The following is a 21,287-nucleotide window of genomic DNA, read 5'->3' as shown; positions in this document are numbered from 1 at the left end:
TACTGTTTCGTAAAAAGTACCTAGGTAAATTAGTATGAAATGATTTTTGGTTTCAACATCGCCCCTATAATGTTTTATGGGATCTTTAAATACAATAAAATCATTTTTGACACCGATGTATATTATATAAGTAGACCCTTTTTAAGGGACGCCTTCAATTTGAAAACGACTTTCTCGTAAGCTGATTAAGGTAAAAATATGAATAGGTAATCAATGATTCTCCTTTAAAAAAATACTGAATGTAGTTACCTACACGTTTTTTTCATTTTCCTGACTCAATGTCTATATTGTGTCCGTGATACGATTGACTAAAATTCATTTGCGATCGACGCTTTGTACAATTGGAAATGCCTGGGCTGATAAAAATCATTCAATTTTATTCTTACTTAGTGCTGTACAATTTTAAGGCACCTGTATTAACCCAATAACCTCTAGACGTGAGGGTGTAGCAATTCGAACTTGAAAACACCACTAATCATATCAACTTGACATTTTTATTGACAACACGCGACAGAAATCCACGTCTACCACTCGACACCTGCCATTTATTATTGCAAGTTATATAGGTATTTTTAAAAAAATGTACATAATGTTTTCATTGTTTCGGTATAAAAGAATGGCAAGAGTTGCTCTAGCTAGAGGTCGGCTGGTTGGAATGACATGCGTGATATATTACATTACATCGTCATGTTTGACCGCCGGATCATATCGGCCGATGGACAGAGTAGGGGTTGTTTTTTATTTTACGAGATATATAATATGTTACCCACCTATTATGTCCATACTCTCCAAAGATTTATATTGAAAAACAACATATGATTTTACCAGATTCAAGATTCAATCCCGGGATACATAACGTGACCATTCATTTTTTCTCTCAAAACGGGACATCTACTAATTTTTAAGTACATAATAGTATGCAGTGGCGAAAGGTGGAGGCAGGCTGTTAAGATCCGACATAAATAGTGCACATTAAAATTTGTCACTCATTAATATTTGTTTTTATTGAACTAAGACTACAATTTACATGGTATCGGTTAGTTTTTGAAAACCTTGCCTAAATCAAACCATACCTAATAGCCTCGTTATGTTATGTGCAATTCGACAATATAGTGCACACTTTTTCATTCATATTTACTTCTTTGTTTTCGTTGAATTAAAAATACATATCTAACACACGTTGAATAGTTTTTTAAAAAGCCCTGCCTGAACCAAACCATAGTAGATAAAAAAATATTCTATCTATAAAATATCCAAAATTATGTATGGCTTAATAGCATGGTTTCTGATGTTTTATAGATAGATGAGTTTTTTTTGACTTGGTTTTCGCAGTGTTTAATTTATTTTAAAAAAAAACTAACCAACACCATCTGTAAATTGCAATGACAACAAATACGTATGACTGACAAAGTTTATTGTGGACTATTTATGTCGGATCTTAACAGCCTACCTCCACCCTTCACCGCTGATAGTATGTGTGTTAAAGAAAACGCATATTTTTTCATAGTTTTTATTTATTAATGAAAATAACAGGAATGAACACGTGAAAATAAATAATTTATGTGGTCTTATATTTTTTTGAAGAACAAAGTAAGTACTTACTTATATTTGGTTTTGATTTCAAATAAGAATAAAATTCTTGGCAGGACTAAAATTTACTTTGGTAATTGAGCCGTTGCCCGGAATAATGTTGTATCCAACAAAATTGTCAATGTTGAGTTATTGATGGAATAATGTTGGGTATGTTTTTATGCATCGCTTAAGGTAGGTAGCATGGCAAAGAAAAAATATTTAGGCTTGTGGCAGCATTTTAAAGTTATTGGTTAGTGGAAGAACGTTGTATATGCTATTGTCAAAATGGCGTCGCCATCCGTCAATATCACGGAGCGTGGTATAATTCACTTGAATAAAGGAAGAAAACGGACATCTCATGTTTTAAACTGGACAAATATCAAAACTAGGAAGCTGAAGGATGTAGGAAAAGAGTATTTATCCAGAAAAAATATTATTAAGCCTGTAATTTACCCGTCGAAACAGTTTTGTGGAATAATGTTGTATACCATTTGACAGTTCTTTTGATCTCATGAAAAAAATTATTACGTTCCACATATTATTAATATGTCGAACGTTAATCGATTGTATTCGATTGATTTATCCATATTGTTATTGGAAATGTTGTTTGATAATAATGCTGGCATTATAGTGCTCTATACATGGTAACTTAATCTAATACCGTTTCATTTTTTTTAATCGTTCCTAGTTCTATTTTGCAAGGTCGCGTTTGTGCGAATTTTTTTTTATTCGGGATGTGTTCTCGATTTTAATATCAAGACAAATATTCAATTAGCATTCAGGGTTACTGAATCACAATGGACAAAGTCATCATCTCGTCTCATGTATTGAGGGTCGAATGTCGGACGCTATGTTCAGAAAGCAGACGAAGATAATTCTAAGCTCAAAGACCTCAATGACATGTGTGAATTCATGTTAGATGAGCATGCTGCCTTTTTTAAGGCACTATTCAGTGAAGCAGAATGAATAAAATACATTTTGCGGAATAATGTTGCATGTGAAATTTTCATATACAACATTTTTCCACTAATTTACTATATTTTTTTGTAATAAATCCAAATTTAATTGCCTTTTTCGCCATTTTACATTTAAAACTCTTAATAATTGTATGTTTATTGTATTTAAAATATAAAATGTAACAAAACATAACTGGTTTATTTTTTTCCATTTTTCTCAAAACAAGAATATTGTTGGATACAACGTTATTCCGGGCAACGGCTCAATTATTAACATTGCTTTAATAACTGAAACTTGCACTGTGTTTTTTCTTAAATAAGAGAAAACACCTCGTAAAGACCGGTGCTTTCTGACCGGTTCTACCGGTGCTTTTCTATCGATTTTTTGATTTTCGCGCCTTTTTTAGAATTGTTGCCGTGGGTTGCTCTTTTTCTGAAAACGGAACATTTCGGTATCCCAAAGTTGTGCTTGGGGACAACGCGATAGGCTACCTAAAAACGTATGGACACGTTAGGGATACACGACTTTATAAGCCGACATTGTTACTGCTCTGCCAAAGTGGGCATTAAAAAATCAATGAATATATTATTTTCTTTTGTCTATTTCTAGTTGAAGTCAGCAGAGTCTGGCTTTTCTGGTGAGAATGGTGGCGATGGTGAAAATGGAGGCCAAGGGGGTCAAACGTCGCACACGCAGCCTCCCGCGAACGGGTCCATCATCACGATGACACTGAAGAATAATCATCTCATTGTTGAAACTGAAGTCAGAAATGTAAGTATACGAATCGCATCATTCATCATCAAGAGTTGATAATCTCGGAATCTTGAATCCCAGAACCCGACTCGGTTCTCTGATTCCGAAATCACAGGTTTTCTACGATGTTCATCAAAAGACATATTTCGGTGAATTCAAGTAAGATAAAATTGGTAGTTTCGGTAAAGAAATATTTAATAGGCATTTACCAGTGGCGAAGGGTGGAAGTAAACTGTTAAGATCCGACATAAATAAAGCACACTAAACTTTGTCAGGCAAACAAATTTGTTTTCATTGAACTAAGTTTGCAGTGTGTAGATAGTGTTTGTTAATTTTACCACGATTTTCTTAGCTCGCATTCTTGTTTGTCCAGTGGTTGTTTATCCAGTACAAATCTTGCAATCGATTTTTAACTAACTTCCTGACTAGCTAGAAATTTTAAACTTTTAGAATATATCAAAACACGATGCCAATGCATTCTACTTTTAGCCATATTTAAGTAGAATTGAATTCATTTTCAGTTTATTTTGTTTTGTATGAAAAGTTATTTCGGGAGAAATCCGTAATCCAACCCATTATTATTGGTTGCTAAGGGGGTGGTCCTAGCAACTAAATTATTAATATATACGTGCGTTACTATGGAAATCAAAATGACATTTCAGTATTCTATATTTGTTTGTTGCAAAATAGCAAAAAAATGATTTGTTGACAATTGCCTTATTTGTCCTAAATTATTAATACATAGAATGGTCAAGTTTATATGATTCAACAGAAAATTTAAAAACGTGGTATATAAAAAGTTCTTTTTTATCTTGTAATTATTTTTAATTAAATTAAACCCTGCCCAATTCCAGCCAAATTAGATAATAGTCAAAAAATATTATATATCTCTGAAACATCTAAAATTATACCATTAAACCATACATAATATTAGATATTTTATAGATGGAAGAATATTTTTTATCGATTACGGTTTGGTATAGCTTAATAAATTTTCAAAAACCAACCAATGTCACCTGTAACTTGTAATAAGTATTTTTAATTCAACGAAAACAAATAAGTATGATTGAAAAAGTGTGCACTATTTTTGTCGTATCCCTCACGGCATACATAAACTATTATGGTTTGGTTAGGTAGAATTTAATTGAATTTCAAAAAAACTAACCAGCACCATCTGCAAATTGTATTTTTAGTTCAAAGACAACAAATGAGTAAATATGACTGACAAAGTTTAGTGTGCGCTATTTATGACGAATCTTAACAGCCCACCTCCACCCTTCGCCACTGGTGTAATATTCTTACTTACTTCCCTTCGAGGATGATTATAATACCAAAACCGACTTTTAGCCGTGGCGGTCTAATAATAAGTAATTGGCTGCAACATAAATTAATTAATGTTAATTTAATGTAATGCCCACGATGCGAGCCGAGCGGCTTAAGCGTCGGCCTATAATGTCGTGGGTCCCAGGTTAGAATTTTGAGGAAAGTGCAGATATTGTTTTTCAATTTGGGTCTAGAGTATGGACCTAATAGATTGAGCAAGTGGCTAAAAAAATCTGTTGATACAAACTTCACTAAGTGGATGCCCGTCTGATATTATTAGGATCGAAAATGGTAAAAAAAAAATTAAGTAGTATTAAGTATTATCAATTTCTAAAACTAGGGGTAGGGTATGTTACAAACATTTTACGTGGTCCCAAAATTCTGAGAAAGCGGGTCTCTGATATATATAAATAATAGAAAACAATCATGTTTATAAATAAAAATAAATTTACAATACTGATTACATGGTATGTAATGTGTAAAAAAAATATGAATAATTACGATAGTATTGAGCTCATGGATAATCGAATAAGGTTTAAACTTTAAAAATAAAAAAAGGTTAAAACTTTAAAAATGCTTCACGAGGAAATTAGCGTCTTTTAATTTTACTAGTAATGCGTCTTATCTAATCTTAACACCACTGCACATTTATGTACTGAAATATGACTATATTCTAAAACATTAGAGCGAGAGGTTTAAAAGAATACTATGTTATGTAATAAAAATACTTTATGCAGTCATCAAATGTTTAAAATAAATATAAAGGATAATAAAGCTTCAAAATTATATAAATAGATTATCTACAACGTTTAAGGTATGTCCAGGATCATGCTTTGAAAATATAAAAAAAGCTCCATTTGACCCACGCTGAGCACGTCCGCCCTTAAGTTAGCAAGCGATCTATAATATGATAAATATTCTAATAGTTATGTTTTATAGTACAGGCCTAAAAGAAATTTTCTATGTCAATTTCAATCCCTTTTTTTATTATCAGTGCATTCTAAGGGACTGGATTTTCTTGTGTTTTCCCTAAACACCTATTTTGAATAAATCGAAAACGTTTTCCCTGCATGCTGTGAGGGGTTTTCCCTATTTTGGATAGAGTGTATGGTGCAGAAAAACATATGGGGATTTTATGTAGTAGATATATCACTTGAGAATAAGAAAATAGACTTGGAACATTTTTATTCACTGAGAATCTTTAAAAGGATGTAGGCATACCTTGAGAATGATTAAATTTTAAGTAAAATAATTGTAATACATATTTGACTTGAATTAATATTATCATTTCTAAATTTAATGTTAAAATAGCCACCATTTTTTACTTAGAAGAATGCTTGGGCGTAGGTCTATTTTGTGTTTTCTATATGAGTTAAAGTATAGCATTATGGTGGAGAGGGTTCAAAAGAAATTGAGATGTGTGCCATGGCATGGACTGGCTAAAGTAATCAATCGAAGCGTCGGCCTATAGCAATGATACTCAACCTTTTTTTTCTTCGGGCCAAATACATATATTTGTAAAGTAACGCGGGCCGCATCACTACTGGTATGACGAAAAAAATCATGAAACCCCCCTTTTTAACAAAAAATTTTTGAGATTTTAAAAATTTAAAAAAGACGAAACGAATCTCAAGATATACGAAATTCCTGATAATAAATGTGTTTCGGGCCGCACATAAAAGCTTAAAGGGCCGCAGGTTGAGTATCGCTGGTCTATAGCGTCATGGGTCCCAGGTTCGAATTCTCAGTCTGACAAGTACATAATATATTATTTTTCAATTTGTGTATGAGTCAGAGTATGGACCAAATAGCAGTGACAAAGACTCCATACTAGGTGCTTATTTGAAGCCCACCTTCTTAAGAAAAATATTTTTAACTGCATTTTGACTTATTTATATAATCACTTCATTATAATATTCTATAAAATAAATTATTTTGCCAGCGAGAGATGCCGAATGTGTAGGAATGTATTACACAGATAATTACAAAACAATCTGCAAAGATTTTTAAAAAAATTACCACATCGCGCCATCTGTCTTGTCTTAAATAAAGGTCGGAGTATGTTTCAGATAATTCTCAATTTTTTTCATATTGACTTTACGTTACGTAGCCTCGCTCAGTCTATTGAATTGTATGAACTAAGGTAAGCTCCGATCGTAGAGCCTAAAACTAATAAATTAATGATTAGATAATTTAAAAAAATAATTTCTTTAGTGTTTAATCGAATATTAATAAATATAGACTGATTTTAAAAATAAAAAGAACTTTTATGTAATGATTTTTGATGTGTATAAATGTTTTGAAAAAATACGTACTTTTAAACATTGATCACTAAATTTTATGTCGTCAGTGAGTTTTTGAAGTTTCATTACATTAGTGTGTCGTTGTCATTAGTGTGTACCTATTCATTAGTAGTAATATCGTATTATCTTCTTATTTCTCGTAAGTATACATAACAAGTGTGTTTTTTTTATCCTGATCTCCACAGCCTACCTCTTTCCAAAAGTTACCCTTAGCCACTGATTTATACATTAAGTAACAATTATTATTAATATTGACAATTTTGTTATAGTTGTTTTTATTTCGTATTATTTGTAATATCCCTTGATACATTAGTAGCAGAGACGACCCGTGGGGGATAGGCAGACGATGCGTTGCCTTGTGGCTGCAAATTAAGGAATGAATACTATAATTACAACAAGCGGTGGCGGTTTTCCATTTAGATGACGATTCTGTTCTCATTTTTTTCATAGAGCCCGAGCCCCCAGGCTAGAACCCCGTCAGCCCCCCCCCCCCTTTGTAAGGCCATGGTATAAGGTCCACGAAGGATTATAGATTGATATTAATTAGTTTGATAAAATACCTCATTCGACAAGAATGGTATTTATCTATTTAAAATTAAATGTTAAACATATTTTCAATTAACGAGTAATTTGGGAAAATCGGTTAAAACCTTGTTTAAGTAAATATTTAAATTGGTTTTAGTGACCGCTTTTAACTGTCAGTCAATTTGTGAAAATTTATCAGATGCCCTGTTTTATTAATCCCATTCAATCAAATCGGATTTGGCGACGTTCTAATACGGATTATAAAATTGTTTAATGTTGTTTTCTCAGAAGATTACTCTAAAATGTTTATAATCGATTTTATAATAGGCTGTCAATCACAAAACCACGGCTCGTTGAATATGAAACCGAATTGTTTTAATCAATTTTATCAGTGGTTCTCCAATAGAATGTGGGTCAGGGCCTTCAATAAATTATGTAAGTGCGAAATGCAGAGATGTTGCCGATAAATTAACCTAAATAACAGTACATAGTAGCTGTGGCTTTATCCAACTGACTTTCTCTTAGGTATGCTTACATACTGTAGTTTAAGTGCTAGAAGAGATCAATATTTGGCCACGTATTTTTTTCGACTTATACGTGGTGTGAATGAGAACTCTGCCATTCTTGGTAGTATTGACTTGTGTGTCCCTGATAACTATCTTAGAAATCGGGAGCATCAGTTATTTGTTCTCCCTAGGAGCAGAACTAACCTGCGATTGGTGATACCAATTGGGAGGGCAATAACTCTGTTCAACCAAATTTGCTTCGGATGTTGATATATTCCATCTACGTGAGGATGAGTACAGGTGGACGTTATTTTATAAATTCTTAAAATAGGGTCTGCTTAATTCATCCGGTGTACTTCCTTGTACCTATATACTTAATATTTTTTGAATTTACACATTTATACTGTAGAATAACTTAATACTGATTTATCTCTTTTTTTATGTACCTAATACTGTTTTAATAATATTTCTTTGTTTCTACATGTCATGTTGTGAACGTCTTAAACTTATAATTTGTAATGTCCACAATATGTAAAATAAATAAATTGAATTGAATTGAATTGAGCAACGCATTTATATGAAACGGAATTGTTTTAATCAATTTTATCAGTGGTTCTCCAATAGTATGTGGGTCAGGGCCATCTATAAATTTATTATATATTTATTTATTTGAAAAAGACACGTTGAGTACATAACACATTATTAATTAATTCAGGAGGTTCACAACATGACATTTACAATAAAAATTACAAGTAATCAGTTAGAGATAAAACAAGGTAGAGAAAAAAAACAAAGCAAAAATAGTTTTGTACAAAAGAAATAAAGTAAAAATACAAATTAAACAATAAAATAGAATTTAAAAAACAGAATATAATATAATGGATCGCACAAAAATATCTACATCTCTAAGGAGTGCATTGACCAGCCGCACAGCCCTCGCTATTGGTACCTGGTGAGCCTGACATGAGGAAACAGCTTTCACCCAAAATAGGTCATATCTGCGACCACGCATATAATTGACGGGTGCGTAAAAATTCAAATTTTCTAGAATATCGGGATTGAAAACGATACCACGTGAGAGCAGGGGAAAATGCTTTAAGAGCAGAAGTGACCTACGAGCTTCAAGAGAATGAAAGTCGAGCATGCCTTGAAGAAAGTTAGTCGGAAAAGACTCGTTTGAGATGGTGTCAAAAGGAAAATAATTATAAACTTTTAAATAAAGATGACGAATTTTTTTTCTGAACACGCTCTAAAACAAGCTTATAGAAAACCTCACAAGGACTCCAGATAATGGAGCCATACTCAAGAATACTCCGTAATGCCGAAATGCAGAGATGTTGTAGATAAATTAACGTAAATAACAATACATAGTAGCAGAATTGAGCAACGCATTTATTGCTACTGTTATCATGCTTTAGCGTCGGAATACCATACAAGTACAAGATCCATCGCCACGTCCCATACATCTATTTGAGATCTGCAATGCGTAATACGTTTTGTAGTACCTCTGCACGATGAGGAGTATTGTTCACAGCGATGTAATATATGCAGTACTCTCCCAGGATAGATGTCCTAGCCACGTGAAACGCCTCTTCGTGATTATAACTGTTACAGAGTACTGATATGCCATTTCACGAACTTGAGTGTTTGTAACGCGGTCGTATTTAGTACCTACTACTAGGATTTGGCGAATATTTTTTTTTGTCTTTTGCCTGTTGGGTTAGATCGCCTAAGGCAGCCAAGTGCGCCAAGCCTCACTAATAAACTATAAATCAGAGCTTCTCAAACCCGTGTGTCGCGGCCCCCTGGGGGGTCATAAAGCTACTACGGATCAATAGAATTACAAATATTATTTATTTACGAATATTTTTTTTATAATTATTATGTGTAGGTATTTATTTTAAACAGCATATTCATCATTCAGGCAACTTGACTGGAATGACAAAGGGATCCCCATAAATGGAGAATACCTGAGTCATCTGCGCTTTGCCGATGACATAGTAATTTTCTTGCAAGACTCAGAAGACCTCCAAACCAAAATGCAGGAACTCGCTGAAGTAAGCAACAAAGTAGGTTTGAAAATAAATGTAACAACGACGAAAGTCATGTTCAACTGCTTTGCGGGCCAAAAAGAGATCCTCATCAATTGCACTCAGCTCGAACAGGTGAAAAGCTACATCTATCTGGGACAACAAGTGTCTATAGATGGATGTATATTTGATGAAATTGTTCGCAGAGTAAAGCTAGGCTGGAGTGCTTTTGGCCGCCTGAATAATGTCTTCAAAAGTGACCTTCCACTGTGCCTAAAGCGCAAAGTGTTCAACCAGTGTGTGCTTCCCCTGATTACATATGCGTGTGAAACATGGACCCTAAGTAAAAGAGAGATCCAGAAACTTAGATTAGCACAACGTGGTATGGAGAGGTGCATGCTGGGCATAACGCGAAAGGACAAAAAGAGGAATGAGTGGATAAGGAAGCAGACAAAGGTTTGCGATGTATTAGAGTTTATTAAAAGCCTTAAATGGAGATAGGCTGGACATATATCTCGAAGAAGCGACAATCGTTGGACAAATCTAGTCATCCAGTGGTCTCCAAGAAGTACAAAACGTCCGCAAGGTAAACCTAAAGGCCGCTGGATCGATGAAAGATAAAGCTCTGCGGAAGTACGTGACAACGCAATGCACAGGACCGAGAGAAGTGGAGGCAGCTCGAAGAGGCCTTCATCCAGCAGTGGTGATGATGATTCATCATTATCATAATCTAAGCACATATTATTGATTAAACCAACATAAAACTTTCTTTTCTTTTCTCCTCCTCACAATACTTCTCGATTCGAAATTATAGTCTTCGTTTGCTTTCGCAAAGGTTTAGGCATTTTAATTTTAATGAAACTCCACTTGATGTCGAACACACACCGAATTATGGCCGCGGGGAATGTAAATTTGGGGGAGAGATTTAGTTCCAGAAACGACCGAGATGACGTAAAAGACTTGATATAGAAGTCTCGCCAATTATTTTAATCTAAAATCATGTGAATTATTCGTTGAATCAAAGAAATGGTTTATTAAAAATAGTTGATAACAATACACCAACTTTGACTGGACTCTACGATATTATGATATTCTGTTATACCTACAACCGACATTTTCATTCATAAATCAAAACATCCCCAATTCTCGGTAGGGATATTATTCGGTCGTATTATGATAGAGCGCTCGTATATCGTTGTATTTTTCGCAGGTTTTCCCTGTATCATTATTTGAGGGGTTCGCGATAAATCAAAGCAGGGCCGGACTGGGCGGAAACTCGCTTGGAAATCTCTTTCGAGGCCATTTATCTTTCTGTCGGCCAGAATGATGACGGATTATCAAGGAGACAAAATCAACATTGCATAAACAATCGCTTTGCTACAAATGGCCCCTTGTTTGCTCTCCGTTTTGACGAGATCGTTCACTCAGCGAGACTGACATGGTATTTGTTAAACGTTATGTATAATACTTTCATCTCGCTGTGGCATAAGTATACTGGGGGTTGGCATTTTTTTTTGTATGTGTTGGCGCTTTAAGCAGTGGACTAGAATTCCAGACACTGACCTTTTTTGTTGAGAGGGCTGGCGCGCGCTAAGGCTGGTTCGGTGTTCACGCACCAGGATGGTTCGGAATGTCATTTTCACGGTTTCACGTTTGTTTTGGGATGGATGTTGATCACAAGTTCAGGATTGATGATAGACACGACGTTCACTCAAACCGTGTAGGATTTAGCGCAAAGAAGGTCAAAAAGATGCATTTTGTATGAATCACTCTGTAGTTAACGCGGCCTCGTTCGTATCGTATCAGATATAGTGCGATAACTTTAATAAGCCTACGCGCTCGGCTGTCTTGGAGTAATTGAATGTTATTCGCAATCATGGTCGTCTCATGACCCGTAATTGCTGGTTTCCTGGTCTTTTGACAATAATAAATAATGATTTGAGGTAAGTGGGGAAATAAGGGATGACGGCCACCATATTTGGCCCAACCAAGATGAAATTGTCAATCTTTTAGGCTCTGCAGGCCAAAAGGAAAACTTAAGGATATTTTTTAGAACCATGTCCGATTGAAAGAAGTCATAAGGGTCTCCATAGAGTGTACGTTTATATTAATAGATTTTTTAATTTAGGAGAAATGGGTATTAACCACTTATTCAACGTATTAGATCCATACTCTACACACATTGAAAAACAATATGTGTATTTGTTATGCCCAGGATTCTGGGACCTGGGATCCACGATATTATAAGCCCATATGTAAGCCGCTCAGCTATCGCAAGCGATAGCACATTGGTATACTTAAATAATGAGAAAAAATAAGCTTTCATCAATTATTAATTGAGCAAAATGCAAGTTCATAAGCGTAGGTAGTTCAAAATCGAGGGATACAGGAATTTCACGATTTGTGAACCCATCGTTATCGAAATCCATAGGATCCATGAAAATATTAATAGGGATGATAGGCTTCGGTTAAAAACGTCATAACTTCTGACAATTTCAGTGAAATCCAATATTCGATCCGGTATCTCTGATTGTCACAAACTGGTGCAGCATACTATCATACAATTTTACTCTGAGAAAAGTTTACTCTCAGCTAATCGGATCCCTTTTGACATATTTAGAGCAGCGTTCACATTCATACATCTACAACAGTACACTTCATCAACACATTATCTCTTGGCCACTGCAATGAGCCAGAAACGTCGTGAAAAAAAGGAGAAAGAACACGTGGTGAAAACCCAAAAATCTATTATGACAGATTTTTTTTTGGTGTTGACTCACAAAGTAAACGGCTACGTTGCTAATAAGGTGGACGGAAAACGTTTTTTTTTGCCTAGTTGTGTTTGTATGTGCAATTTTTGGAGTGGCTTTGACAGTTTTACAAATGTATCACTTTTGTTGTCGGTACTAGGTATACGTCATTATACTTAAATGTGTTTCACTGCTAATCCTTGATGGAGGGTTGTTATTTATTTATGACAACTGGCTTACATGTACTACTTATATTAAATAATAATTTATTAAGATTAATTTATTTAGGATAGATAATTCACTACATTGTATATTCACCAAATTTACGCACGTGGAAAAATTGTGTGGGAGAATAAATTTGAAAAAAAAATATTTTATAACATTGATTTTAACGGATAAAACTGGGGATTATAATACTTATTACTTTAATTTTGAAAATAATGTGATTTTGATAAACTATTTATTTTATTCAATGAATAATTCACAAGATTTGAGAATGTAACATTCTCTAATATTTTATATTGAACATACATAATTTGATAACATCTCATGAGTACTTATACCTTATTAGCAATGTTCCCTGTAACGTACTGTTGCGTACTGTTCCCTGTGCGCACACGCGCACACCTACCAAAATATGTCCGCACACATGTCTTCATCCCCCGCATAGTTCTCACACAAAAAAATTGTAGAAGTCTCATTTGCCAGATTTTAGTAACAACTACAGGTGTGTTCAGTGTACTTTACAAACAATTCAAGTGAACAATACGATTGCTTGCACAGGTAGATATTATACTTATTAATTATAAAAAATTTATCCCCTAAAAATGTCAAAAAGGAGTGGATGTGATATTATTTCAAATGCGATCATTAAGAAGAAATCCTGCGTTAAATTTTAATAAGAATGGCTCTCTGAAATCGTCGAAACAGAAATGCCATCTTCAATGCATTCGAAAAAAGTATGCATTGATTATATATTTGTTCATTCGGAAAGAGATGATTGTGTCAAACGCATCATATTATACTCCCCAGAAAATATGCAAGGAGAATTCACGTCTGAAAAGAAGTGGACTGAATGGTGGTTGTATCTTTTAAAAAGGTATTTAAGTCAAAAAGTACACCGGGATGCTATATCGAAATTGAAAAATTTGACAAGAGGTGGACTTTTGAAAATGATGACGGAAACACCCGAAGAACGAAAGAATAGGATTGAGATTGCTGAGCGCAAAAAATCTGGTTACAATCTAGTCAAAGTGATAATTGATAATGTAGGTACTATAGGCTATCAACATAAAATGCTTATATGCTTTATGTACAAGATACCTATTCATAATCATGTATCTAAATACACAGATATTCCCAAAAGCTGGTGAAGTAAAAAAATATGAGTTCGAATTTGTCGAATGCATTAATGCAGTCATTAAAAAAGAATTTTTTGACGAATTACTCTCGAACTACTCTATTTAAGTCTCAGTTTCACACATTAATTGTTGATGAAAGTATCTGTTGTTATGTTCATTTTCAACATAACTAACTTTGATACCGCTGGCAACCCCGATAGAGCGTACGCGATTAGACAGATGTCGCTGAAGGCATTTCCGGTCACAACGGAGGTTGCAAGGTATGAGAGAAGCAATTGGGCTTTTTGATTCTGTCAGCCGTATAGTACAGTCGTGTTCCGTTTGGATTTACCCAATATTAATCATGGACGTCACTTAATGGAGCACGATGCAGCCGCCGTGTCTGGAGCCTCTGATCGTTCCAATTTGGGTATTTTAAAACTATTATTTGATTCACCATTCTTCCATTGTTTCTTTTCAAACTTAGCTGCTTGTATTTAAAGTTAGTATTTCAAATTCCAGCATCGAGCTGCTTAATAACTTTTTAATGTATTTTTAAATTATTGTCTTTGCGATAATATAGTTTCTGTCAAGTATATAAATCGCTCTTTTATTTATTGTTCCCAATTCTATATTCCACACTGTTAAATATTTATTATCTTTCACGGTCTTAAGATCGTGTGGCGTCCAGAAATTTATAATATACATCTTAAACCATGGATTGCGCGAGCCTTCAGCCGTGTAATCCCTTTTTTCTAATTAAATTTACAGTTGTCAGTTGCGAGATTTCTGAAGAAATGTGGAGTTCGGCTTGGAAAAGATCAGGTAACTTACGCCTCTTGTCTCATGTTTCATGCTCATACTATTAACTACTTTATCTTTACTTTACTTTATTCGTCTAGAATTCCTTTTATTTTGTAATTGTGGCGTCAAAAATCACAATTACAAAATATTAATATATCACTGTGAAAAAATGCTAATTTAAAAATATAAGTTTTAATGACAAATTGTATGTGTGCGTTTTGAGGGGGATGTGTGCAAATTTAGCGCACCGGGTGACGAGTGACACTGCTCAGATGCGTTGATGATCCGCACACACAATAGAAAAATTAGAGGGAACGTTGCTTATTTGTGTTATTCGTTGAATAAAACATGAACATATATTGTAAGTAATAATGTATCGCAATCTCCAATCACCATTTAAAAATATTCTAACTACTTTACGATACTTTACGACCCTAACTTTCTATCCTCTAGTTCTAGTATCTGTATTCATACACGTAATTCTAAAGCGCCTTTGGATGCACAAGGTCTTTAAATTCAAAGTCGACAATAGGCTGATGATGATAAAGAATTTTAATTTCACTGGGTTACTTAAATATTATTATTTTACAGATAAAGCGATGGTTTCGCGAAGCCGAGCTAATTAACTTAGAAGTGCTGTGTTTTCTTAAATTTTGTATGGAATCGGCGCCCAATTAAAAACTTTCAAAGCTTTTCATATTTAATTATTTTTCATTGAATTGTAAATATAGACTAAATTCACCAATTTAGCATTAATTTTATTGAAAATACAACCTGGAATAGCCTTGACGAAAGCTTGTATAGTATATAGCTTAATACGTCATACAGAGTAAATGTCCTGTAAATTAAAGTTTTATGTTTGAATTTCACTAGACTTTAGCATTTTACCACGTTTTTATTAGCTCGTATTCTTGTTTGTCCAGTACAATTTTTTCCTTGTTTGTCCAATACAAATCTTGTTTAACTAACTTCCCGACTAGATAGACATTTGAAACTTTTAGAATATATCAGAAAACGATGAAAATGCATTCTTTTAATACTTTTAGCCATCTTTAAGCAGAATTGAATTCATTTTCAGTTAATTATGATTTGTATGGAAAGTTATTATTGTTGGTTGCTAAGGGGGTCCTAGCAATTAAATTATTAATATATACGTGCGTTACTATGGAAATCAATATGAAATGTTAAAATGACATTTCAGTATTCTATATTCGGAAGAAATCCGTAATCCAATCCACTATTATTGGTTGCTAAGGGGGTGGTCCTAGCAACTAAATTATATATATATACGTGCGTTACTATGGAAATCAAAATGACATTTCAGTATTCTATATTCATTCATTATTTCTATCAAGTACAAAAAAAAGTATTTATTAATACACAGAATTGTCAAGTTTATATGATTCAACGGAAAATTTAAAAACGTGGTATATAAAAAGTTCTTTTTATCTTGTAATTATTTGTAATATGCCTATACCTATTATGGGTTTGTAATTATAGTATATATATAGTTTGTGATTATATTATTTATAATATATTTCTGGGTGGTCTTCCAATTTATGTTTTTTCAATTTTGAACTAAAGCAATTAAAAACTTTATTTTACTTTGTTGTTATGTTTGGCTTTTGGTTTATGGTTCATTCCTGATAATGGTATTCGCAACGAGGAATAATACACGTTAATAACCGAAGGAGAGTCTTCGGAGCTGTATGTGAGGAGGATGGCACGCGGCGAGGAAGGTACAACCATGAATTATATGCATTGTATGAAGATCCCCCTGTAGTCTCACACGTGAAAGTAAGGCGACTTTGTTGGGCAGGCCATGTCTCAAAGATGGAAGACACCCAACCACCAAAGAGGCTTCTCTTCAACAGACCAGAAGGGAAAATGAGGGTCGGGAGACCTAGACTGCGGTGGCTGGACTTTATAGAAAGAGACACAGCATCTCTGAGACTGAGGCGGTGGAGGAAGCTTGCGGCAGAGGGGAGTGGAGACGTTTCCTGGAGGCGGCCAAAACCCATATTGGGTTGTAGTGCCGATGATGATGAATAACCGAAAAGCCAATTCATACTTACTTACTTATCGTGCCCGGGATCACACCGCTCCTTTCCAAAACGTTGCAGCGGAGAGCCCTGACATTGGCCTTCAACAGGTCCTCCTCAACACACCCAATCCCAATTCGAGGGCAAACCAACATATGCTTCGCATCCTGCACCTCCCCACACTCGCATGAGACATCCTCGCCGGTTAAGACACCCCACTTCTTGACGTTTGTCTTGCACCTTGTGACACCGACTCTTAGTCTGTTCAGTGCCTTCCAGACATCGAAGGGAAGTTCGTGTCCCGGCAAGGGTTCCTCTGTTGGCTCTATCCAAGGATTGCAGAGTCTTTCTTTCCATTTCTGGATACGACTCTCTTCTGGGAGGCAATCCACTTCCGTTGTTCTTTTAAGGAAGCTTTTTCTGGACTTGAGCCTTGAGGTCTCTGCTTGATGTCCATGGAGTGGGTGTCTGGGATCATGCACCTGCTTCCTTCTTTCGAGATTCGCCGATACTTCTCTTCGTATATCGGGAAGAGCCAATTCATACTAATTAAGTTAGCATTTACTTGGTAGAATTCCATTTTACAAGAAATGAAAATATAATTAATATTAAATTCTACAGGTTTTTAATATTAATTATTAATTATATTTTCATTTATTGTAGCCAATTCATAGTTTTCACAAACAACGACTGTGAATAATTGAAGAGGCAGATAAAGCGAGACAAGCCGATTCGGCAAATACCACTAAATAATGTAATAATCCGTGACGTCGGTTAGTAATTAAGAAATTTAATTGATACCTACCTTAATTTAATATACAAAAACATAACGCAATTTATAAGCTTTTCTTGTAAGAACTTGTGGTTAAAATTGTCGAAATTAAGTAGGATCCCCTTAGCTTAATTGGAAAAGCACAATGGCGCGGATCCAGCGATTACACGTTTAAGTACCGTCGAGTGTCGTATTTTTTTTCAAAAATGATTTTAAAATGCGTATATGCATGAGATGTTTTCAAATTATGTAGGTATATTCAATATATAAAATTCTCAACTCTTGTGTCTTATTCCTTTTAATAATTCCTTGAATAAAAAAAATATTTGTTGATTATATTTCTCTAGGCGCGCGAACAGAAAATAGTTCAGGGTCAATTTGAAAAAATATCCATAATATTATATATATTTTTTTAAATTTTTAACGTAATGGATAGGAGTGTAATATAGTAAATAAGTAAAATTGTATTCATAATTAAACCCCAGTAACTTTGACTGGGTTTACGATTCTTTATTAAATTGACATTATCTATTTTATGTCTCCGTGTATATTTAGACAATTAGGATTGCAATACCAAATAAAAAGGTCAATACCGGTTTTTCGGTATTTCTTATTGAATACCGGTATTTCTTATTGAATACCGGTATTTCTTAAACATTAAAAAAACAGAATTAAGTGCTTATCAATAAATTGAATATAGCTATTTAAATCTTTTTAAAATATTATTTTATAGCAAAAACCTACATACCTACATTTATTATGTTGACATTTAAAAATATGTATTGATCATAATTGTAGAACTAGTGATTTTTTACAGATAATTTGAAAATATTGATAATTTTAACTAAAGCCTTCAAAAGTTCACCAAGTGCAAATAAGTCCCTGCTGCAGGAAAATCTTCTTAAATTCAATGCTTGTCCAGTCATCAATAATATAGAATAATTTCGAAATAATATTATGATAATTCATCAAGACAATAATTACTCGAATAAATATATTAAATTTGATGATATTTGTCTTATTATTTTTTCACCTCTTTTGGATTCACTCAATATATGTGCATTTTAGCAGCACATAACTTATAATTCATTTTCAAAAACGTAAATGAATGCTTTCTTAATAGCGAATATTCCGGTATTTTGGATTTTTAAAACCGGTATTTCGGTATTGATAAATACTGGAATACCGGTATTGCAATCCCTATAGACAATTTTTGAAGTAACCTGATACATTATTTTATTTCTTTTAAGTATATCATTTTTATTAACTGAAAAATATATTCGGAGATACAAATAATTAATTATTTTTGAATTTCAGGATATTGCCCGAGGTGCCCGCGAAACGAAGATGAAGTACTCTCCTAACAATGACGGCGTCTTTGTCGTGGAAGTGCAGCAGAGCAGCGACGACCAATCGCAGTTCCGGCGCTCCCCCGAGCAGCGCGCCCTAGTCCACAGGTCACCGCTCTTACCGCACGCTTCTGTAGATACAGACGAAGAAGCGGACTACATGCACTCCTTACTCGACGCGAGCCCTAACCCCAAGTCACTCGACCATCGAACAGACAAAAAGTCACTAGGTAACAGCAACACAGGTCTATCTACATCCGATTTGAGCATATCCTCAGCTGGATCACAAAATCCAAGCTATGCATATGGAAATCAAGTTGGATATGAACAAGGTAGATATGGATATCCTTTATATGCTGGATATATTCCACCACCTGGCAATACTATACCTTGTGAATCCTCAAGAGAACCGCTTATTAGTAAGACCCCAACAGACCCTGATAAGCCAGTCGTAACTGCTGCTATATTTAAACAAGATTCAATAATAGCTGGGGACGATGCCATTAAAACTCCTGGCTATAATATTGAAGGCTCTACTGATGGTCCACTGTGGTCTGATATACAAGCTAGAGAAGTAAGCTTACATAAGCTGCAAGATAAAATAGAAAACGGACCAAAAATGAGAATTTGTGATGGCGTACATTCTTCAGATACCGATGAAGAAAGATACCAGGAACAGCAGAGACAGTTGGGTAATGGTACAGTACGCAAAGAACAAACTGTTGTTGAAATTAATCACGACAAATCTAATCAATGTCTGCACAGAGCGGATAGTCTACCACCGAGATTGATTGAAGAAGATCTTCAAAAGAATGGTAAACCTCCAGAAAGCGGTTTGAAGAACGGTAATAATGATGATGGTTTCGATACAATTGAAGAAGAATCAAGTATGGAATGTTACCCTGGTGATATAGCGTCAGGATCACCACTGCTAGGGTCCAGCATGGCGGCAGCAGGAGCTAGAAGTAAAAGGGCGTCTTTGCCCAACATTACTCCAGATCTTTACACGACAATAAAGCAGACAACGAAAAATATTCTACCGAATGTTTCGCCCAAGTTTGAGAAGTTCAACAATGAAGGTTCACCGATGGAGAGCATCCTCGAAAAGCATGGACTTCCACCACCGCTGATCACGGTCACCGAAGAAGCCGAAGGCTCGTGTTCTGGGGACAATGATGTCACGACACCAAGTTAAATCTGAAATTGATAATATAAATTATTCGAACGGAAATTTTAATGTGGTGTAATGATATTGAATCATCATTGATAACCATTAGCCGGGGTTGATCCAATGCTGGATCAAAGTTTCACTTCTCAGCTCATTTATTTTATGTTTATCTATTGTATTTTCTGTCTCCAACTCTATTTCTTAGTATATGGCAGCGATTTACAAACTGGGAGGCGCGCTTCCCTGGGGAGCCGCAGACTATTGCAAAGGGAGGCGCGAACAGGATGATGAATTTGAAAAGTTGAAAAGACAAAATTGATTGAATTATCTTGCGATACTTCGTTGAAACAAAAATTTCAGAGTTTTCACTCTTTTTACTAAGTTAATTTTGGTTGCATCGAAGGGAAAAATGTAATATTTTGTCAAGCAAAGCAATGCAAGTAATGCTCCCATTCGTAACATTAATAATTTATGCGAAACGGGGTTTTCTGCATTAGCTGCAATAAGATCCAAATATCAAGCCCGTTTAGTAAAAGATAAAGGAGCTACGAGTAGCACTCAATGACACCTAGATGTGATAAACGTTTTGCTAATAAACAAAAACATACATCGTATTAAAAACCAATTAATTTAAATATATGAATAATACGTTGGTATTATTATGATAAAAACTTTTTTTTATTTTTTGTATTGATACATTTTTTATTTAAATAAAGGAGGCGCCAAAATTAGATTTTTTAAAAGGGGGGCGTAGTAATATAAGGTTTGGAGATCACTGGCATATGGATACCACGCAACGATTTTAAGAGATCTTGTTGCTCGCCTGTCTTCTTGAATAGGACATGTCAACATATTCCTATTGTATTTCCGGCGAACACAACATAATATTATTATGTATGGTATTTAGCGACCTACTTAAATGCTGGAATTCGATTAGTTTGAAGAAAATGTTAGACTCCCTGACTGAGACATCAGTAGCACGTAACCAAGTCAAGTTAAACGTCACACCTGTTATATTCGGTATCCATAAGAATCTGTCCTCGAAAATATGGATACGGTCGTGATGGCTGATCCAAAATACAAACATTTGGCA

At 34.6% G+C, this 21,287-nt stretch overlaps 2 protein-coding genes across 2 annotated transcripts in view; both read left to right on the top strand.

The window, feature by feature from the left end:
* The first annotated feature begins 1,503 nt into the window (after nucleotides 1–1,503).
* The window catches only part of LOC147073548 (uncharacterized), a 309,140-nt gene continuing 289,356 nt past the window's right edge, over nucleotides 1,504–21,287 (top strand). The window contains exon 1 of the mRNA XM_085944656.1: nucleotides 1,504–1,590. The gene's annotated coding sequence lies outside the window, so the exon portion shown is untranslated. The remainder of the gene's footprint in view (nucleotides 1,591–21,287) is intronic.
* On the top strand, nucleotides 2,370–20,425 carry LOC147073549 (uncharacterized). The gene is made up of 4 exons (XM_085944657.1): nucleotides 2,370–2,396; nucleotides 3,139–3,300; nucleotides 18,995–19,679; nucleotides 19,782–20,425. Exons 1-4 carry the CDS (start codon nucleotides 2,370–2,372, stop codon nucleotides 20,219–20,221), a joined length of 1,314 nt encoding a protein of 437 aa, XP_085800783.1. The 3' UTR covers nucleotides 20,222–20,425.

Source organism: Rhyacophila brunnea, unplaced genomic scaffold (assembly GCF_057557595.1).
Source record: "Rhyacophila brunnea isolate RB1 unplaced genomic scaffold, BYU_Rbru_1.0 scaffold_17, whole genome shotgun sequence".
Classification (NCBI taxonomy): domain Eukaryota; kingdom Metazoa; phylum Arthropoda; class Insecta; order Trichoptera; family Rhyacophilidae; genus Rhyacophila; species Rhyacophila brunnea.
Note: the sequence above shows the minus strand (reverse complement) of the source record. Positions and strands in the feature narration are given on the sequence as shown.

Excerpts from the sequence above, each read along its gene's own strand:
- LOC147073549 (XM_085944657.1), top strand. The coding sequence starts at position 2,370 with ATGGACAAAGTCATCATCTCGTCTCAT. Across the intron at positions 2,397-3,138 it reads AAGTCATCATCTCGTCTCAT|TTGAAGTCAGCAGAGTCTGG; the intron begins GTATTGAGGGTC and ends GTCTATTTCTAG. Across the intron at positions 19,680-19,781 it reads TGGCGTACATTCTTCAGATA|GTCTGCACAGAGCGGATAGT; the intron begins CCGATGAAGAAA and ends AATCTAATCAAT.